Source organism: Lotus japonicus, chromosome 6, assembly GCF_012489685.1.
Source record: "Lotus japonicus ecotype B-129 chromosome 6, LjGifu_v1.2".
NCBI classification, from domain to species: domain Eukaryota; kingdom Viridiplantae; phylum Streptophyta; class Magnoliopsida; order Fabales; family Fabaceae; genus Lotus; species Lotus japonicus.
The window spans coordinates 62,519,000-62,525,584 of NC_080046.1; the positions used below are offsets into that span (position 1 = coordinate 62,519,000).

Consider the following 6,585-nt stretch of genomic DNA (forward strand, 5'->3'; position numbering starts at 1 on the left):
AATGTAAAACTTATTTATATTAACATTCAATAGTCATTTACCATGCCAAAAAAAAGAAGAATCACATCAAAATAATAGAATATCTGTGTAAAACTGTTTTAGAGAACCAAAAATTTTGTATGAAAGGAAAAGGTGAAAGAGTAACAAAAATCCTTTACACTATACTTTTTATGCTAAAAGCACAAATTCTTTTTCATATCAATCAACATTTTCCGATAATCCTCTTTTCATGTTTTTTGAACAAACTAATAAAAAAACATTTTTCAATTAAAATTACCTCTAAATCAACATAGAGAAATCACATTAATTAAAATTATATAATCTAACTTCAGAAATAAAGCCAATCACCCAACTTATTTGAATGATAAAAACCCTACCTATTGTGAATAGCCTCCAAAAGACCAAAATCAATTGTCATCCTTTCCTAAAAGTACCTGATCTCACATCAAAGCTTGATCAGGTATACTTAAAGAAAAGATGAAAAATGGACATCACACATTCAAATGGGTTAATTTAAATGTGTTTCTTCATACACGTATTCTGTAATAAATTTAAGTACCAAGTCAAGCTTTCACTGTCACAACATCACTGTGCATCTCAAATCATATAAGATAGCAATGTGAAGCCTCATTTTAGTCTCCTGATTACTTCTCCTCACAGTAAACCCTGTATACAAGTTGGGAAATATAATGAACAGGTTTTTCAATGCAACAACGGAAAATTGTTCCCAAATTCAAAATGGGTTGAGGTGAAGAGGCATAAACACAGTCAATGAAAGTTTCAAGTCTGGGCAGAATGATCTCATATAAAAAAGTTTGAAGCATAAATAAGCAGAACAAACTCCAAAAATTGGAGATTCTGGATGGAGATGTGCACAATGGGCTTGCAGATTCTTTAGGAGTTATTCAAAAAAGCAAGGTGGTTGTATGGGTTGCTAAAATTTCCAAGGTTGGCCATGGCTTATTCAAGATCAGAGGGATGACCACAAAAAGATTATATAAACACGAAGATAATTGATGTCAAGTGTGCTAGACCTGAATGTGGAACTGGGATAACTGAAAAAAGAAAAAACCTATTTGAGGACCTCCTTGAATAATGATGTCCAGTTGAAGAATTGAGATAAAAAGGAGTAATGATGAGGTATGCATTCACATTGCTTAGCTTGAAGTGTGAGAAACATTGCTACTTGTGGTGGAATTGACTGCTGCTAAAGGAATGGAACTCTGAGCAGATGGTTGAGTGCTTGATTGAGAAACAGGTTCACCGGTAGACAAAGTCAAGCCAACAGATCCGGTCGATGTGTTCATTGATGAAGATATTCTGGATGGAACAGACTCCTTGTTGGATCCTGTGGTAAGTCCGGGCTGCAATTCTGATGATGAAGATGGTGGAGCAAGAGTACCAATTGATGAACCCACAGGATAGGGCGCAACTGGCATGTCAGTCAGGGAAGAAGCAGATGGACTGTAACTCATTGAAGACATAGGATGATCAAACTTGCATGCAGGACCAAACTTACATACTCCCCGCTGTGCATAATGAGTGCAAGGTGGTGCCCCCTGATTATCAATCACAAACATTAGATGCTTGATGAATACGAACATAGTCAAATAATATATTTGGAAAACATTTCAATTGAAGAAACAAACTTTTCATTGCCAATTGTTAGTTTTTTAAACAGTTAAAGTGCCAAATGAAATTGAAATACCTGCGTTGAACAAAGAAAAACAGGAATGCATGAGGAAGAGAGACAACAATAACAGCTAAGAGGAACATCAAAGACTAGTTTACTAATTTCCGAAGTAACCACATTCAAGAAAATAATGAAGAGCTCTTAATGTTCCAAATTTAAAATCACAGGAAGGAAACAGAAAATTTACCCGTGAAAAAAAGTTTGAACTCAAGCTAGTATGAGAACGTAATATAAGCTAGAGAGACAAAAAACAGATGACAGAGCACAGGAGTTCTACGAAAAAAAAAACGCATGCAACTGATGGAGACATGGAGCAAGCAACTATGCACAAACTCAAATAACCAAGTTTAAATAAAAACTTCGTATTTAAGCACAAAAAAAAATATATGACAGAAATAAAATTCAGGTATATGAACAAGATGTGTTGGACATTGAATTAAAATCATTCATACACACCTCTTATCAGCTTAAGTTTTTCATGCTTTGTCTATTCTGCATATGACATACATAGACTATCATTTCTAAGGTGTGCCATTTGGAACAATGTGCTAGTGAGTAGTGACTTAGAGGAGTTCCGACTTAAAGTGTAAACTTATCACCCTATGCAACATACTTCCTCAAACAATCAAATACAAAGCACAATTTGTTAATACTATTTAGGTAACATAAGATCATTACCCAGTACTCAATAGAATGTTAAAATACAGTGTCTCATAAATATTGATCTAAAGGCAAACTGCTGAAGGAGGAAATATATTTCCATATTCTTCTATGTTTTTATGATGATTAAAACAATAAAATAATAAGATCTAAAGGGCTAATAAATAACTCTTTCATGTACCAAAAAATATGAAAACTTCCATAAATATGGGATAGATTTAAATGCTGGCCAAAAAAAGGATAGGCATGACATAAAAAACTTATTATTGGTTACAGATCTAACTATAATATGAAGGTGCCAAGAAATTATCTTAACAAGTACATATGGGGGAAAATATCCCTTAATGATCAATACATGAAGGTGAGAAATTATGCACAAGAAACTAACCAAAGTAGCATTGCATTCAAATACAATAGAACATGATAGCGTCAGTTAGTCTTTATTACTAAGTTTTAGTATTATCTTACAAACTTAAAAAGAGGCATCATATGTTTATAATACACAATATTCCGTGCTCTGGTAGACAAATATCCACATTCAAATACTTTGAAGACGATCTTGCAGGCAGAAATTAACCAAGTACAGTCATTGTGATCAGACTGAAATATTTAACGAGCATACAACTAAAGGAAGGAAGAACCAAAGAGTGAAAGGAACGAACGCACAACGAAGTTGGAAATCCACTTGCATAAAAGGTAGATTCAATCCCAAGAGTGACACTACTAAACCAACAGTTTTCCCCTCATGCTTTCAAATATTTCTACAAGAATCTCCAGTAGAGTACCGATGTATTGAAACACATTTGTAACATAATTTCATAAAATGGCCGTTCAACTAAAGTTAAGAGATTGTATATGCATGATATAACTAATATGAATGTGTGACATGTGATAACATAAAGACAAGAAACGATTGCTCCTGCTATGATTTGTTCTCAATGATAAATAGCAAACTACACTTAAGTTTCAGTAAAGCAAGTTTCAAATCCTAAATAAGCTATTGAAAACAAAATGATAAGAACCCAATTTGGTTATAACTAACAAATAGTTATTTCAATAACCTCATTCTACTAAATTTTGTTGGAGAGGGAAGATAGATAAACAGCAAAGCTTTTTTTTTTCTACCAGATAGAAGAGGGGAGATGGATCTTGCAGATATACTTCATAACTCAATAAGGGATGCCTTAGTTACAAAGAAGTTGAGACAATCATTACCGGGCGCAAAGGAAGGCCTGCAGGACTAAGAATGACATTCACTTTCGGCGCAGCATTCATGTCTGCTTGATGTTGATACCTATATGATGGACCCAATTTTGACTCCCCTATTTTCGAATAGTACTGAATTTCTGGTGGATATGGCCTTTCTGAAAATGACTGCTTCTGACTACTGCTTGAAGGACCAACTGAGAAACCAGAAGGTTGATATGGTCCAGTATAGGCAGCAGCAGATGAAGGTAGGTGAGTTATCCCATAAAGCTGTGTTGAACCAACATTAGATGGAGAGCTGGAAGGAAGTACTGGGCTTGTTGCAGAAGCCTGCACCAAGAGCTCAACAATTAAATGCTACATTGAATGTAAATATAATTTGAGTAAGAAGTCAAAAAAGAAATGCTTGACCTACTTGATATGGTCCCCAACCAGAAAAAGGAACCATAGTAGGGGAGACTACCACAGGTCCGTAGGGGCTGTGAACAAACGAACCAGGTAATAAAGGTGGCCTTGCAACCAGTACACCGATTTGTTGAGATGAAGGACCAGATGGAGACTGTACGTTTTGATACAAGGGTGAAGGTACTGGTACAGGTAAAGGTGAAACCGGGGGAACTGGCGGTGGTGCTTGAATTTGAACACCAGTGGGAAGTGGATGATGGAATTTACAAGTTGCACTGAACTTACATTGTCCCGTTTTCACATAATAGGAGCACTCTTTCTCACCCTGTAAATTGTCATTGTTTGTAAGTACTCAAATTCAGAATAATCTTTTTGTATGATAAGAAAACAAGACCCAACATTCACAATACATGTAAAATTATAAAGCAATACAGACCGGTCGTATTGGATATCCATAATAATTTAGTGACACCGGACTAGCCATGCCTCCTGCCTGCCTAGGGTGATGATACTTGCAAGACGCACCGAATTTGCACGATCCTGTCCTCATATAATACTGCATATAATGTATCAGCAGATAGAGTCAATACAAAACAAAACCCACAAACTTCAAAGACAAACAAACCAAAAAAAATTCGTAATCTCACTCGATCCTCCATTTACATAGTTAAGCACAATATTTTATACAAAACACAATGAATTACAGTGCAAATTGCCAAAGGCAATCAGTGATATTTCAGCATAAACATATAAAGCACCTGGCACACAGGCTGGCCTGCTCGTTCTGGATAGTCCCCGGCAGTTCTGGCAGCTCCAATAACCTAACCAAGACACACAGAAATCCCCAAATTACAAAACGACACTGAATCAGAGTTCACAATGGAAAATTCAAAAAGCCTTTTCTGATTTAGCAAGGTCATGAGTAAGATCAAACCAAATTGCACAATAGATACGCATGATGATGATCACAAACAAGGAATTTACCGCGCCACGGTCACGGGGATGATTGAACCGACACCGGGAACCAAAGCCGCAGAAACCGGTTCTCAAATAGTAGGAGCAATCAGCCTCATCGGGACGCTGCGGATACGATTCGTCGGAAGCAGCACCACCCAGCCCCAATTGCCACATAGGTTCTGCATTTTCCAGAATCAAGATCAAAACAAAGCTACATTCTACAAAAACCACGAATCGTGAAAATAGAAGGTACCTTCAAGGCCAGTTTCGCCGCCGGGTCCGGTCCATTCCGGCGACGGATCAGACCGCGAGCCCTCGTTGGAGCGGCCGTACTGCTCCATTGAACCGGAGCTGGTTGCGACGACGACGACGACGGAGGAGAGAATGAGAGACGCTGCTCCGTCGATGAAATGCGCGTTTCGTTTGGATTGTAGAGTGAGAAAGTAGAGAGAGAAAATGGGGTTTCTAGTTTCTACTCTCTCTCTCTCTCACAGTGTCTTCCTCTGTCTATTGTTCTTCTTCTTCTACTACAATCTCTTTCTTTCTCTAGTTTCTCTCTCTTGATTCTCTCTCTCAGTGCTCTCAGTCACTCTCTCTCTCTAGATTCTCACTCTCTCTCTTGATTCTCACTCTCTCTGTGAGAGGCTTCTTTTATTGGTCTGTGAGTTTGTTGGTTGGTTTTATTTATTTATTTTTTTTGATACAAAAGCAAAGAAAGAAAAAAGAGAAAGGAGGTTAGACCCTCATGAACGAAGTACCCATGAGATCAGCCCTCAACAAATCAGCTACACCATTCACAGGCTCATCCCAAACCAAGCTAGCTGAAGTAGACGACGCTCCGAGCTTGGCTAAGAAATCCGCCACAGCATTCCCTTCCCGTAGAAGGTGATGTCTATGAACAATCCAATCTCGACGAAGTAAGCATTTAATCTGATTAATGATAGCTGCATAGGAGTGGAAGACCAGTGGGTCCTTAGACAGCAGACTCAACGCCAAAGTAGAATCCGAGAACAAATCAACACGTCGAAAACCATGATCCCAACAAAGGCGCAAACCATGCAAAATAGCCAACAGCTCCGCCCGGAGACAATCCGAGATACCAATAAAACCAGCAAACCCAAAAAGCCAAAGACCATGTTGGGACCGCACGACACCACCATAACCAGAGGGTCCTGGGTTTCCCAAGGAGCTCCCATCCGTATTCAAAGCAACAAAACCCTCCTGTGGTGGTTGCCAACGAACCCAACGCTCAACCGTCTGAGAAGAAGGGCGATGATACACGCTAGCTATAAGGACCCATAGTGACCGAGCCGCCCGAACCACCTGATGCACAACCTGCACCTTCTCTGTGAAAATGAACCGACAACGGGCCTTCCAGATTATCCAAGCTGTTGCTAGCACAATGACCAAGCTAAAGCCATGGAACATAGACAGTACATCACTGAACTGAGGCATCAAGAAGAACTGAGGAGGGAGAACGAAGCCGATGGCGTGCCAAACCCGACGTGCTTCAGGACAATCACGAATGGTATGTAAGAGAGTCTCGTCGGCTCCATGACAGCGAACACAACGACCATCATGGCCTGGGAGGTGGCGGCGCGCCAGGAGTGCCTCAGTTGGCAAAGAATAATGAAGGACCTGCCACATAAAATACCGAATGTTCT

At 39.0% G+C, this 6,585-nt stretch overlaps 1 protein-coding gene across 1 annotated transcript; it reads right to left on the reverse strand.

Annotated features, from left to right (window-relative positions):
• Positions 1-380: 380 nt before the first annotated feature.
• LOC130722658 (zinc finger CCCH domain-containing protein 34-like) lies at positions 381-5,555 on the reverse strand. The gene is made up of 7 exons (XM_057573464.1): positions 5,175-5,555; positions 4,949-5,100; positions 4,723-4,785; positions 4,401-4,520; positions 3,975-4,289; positions 3,569-3,889; positions 381-1,559 (listed from the first exon to the last, which is right to left on the reverse strand). The coding sequence occupies exons 1-7, from the start codon at positions 5,260-5,262 to the stop codon at positions 1,158-1,160; spliced, it is 1,461 nt and encodes a 486-aa protein (XP_057429447.1). The 5' UTR covers positions 5,263-5,555; the 3' UTR covers positions 381-1,157.
• Positions 5,556-6,585: the final 1,030 nt, after the last annotated feature.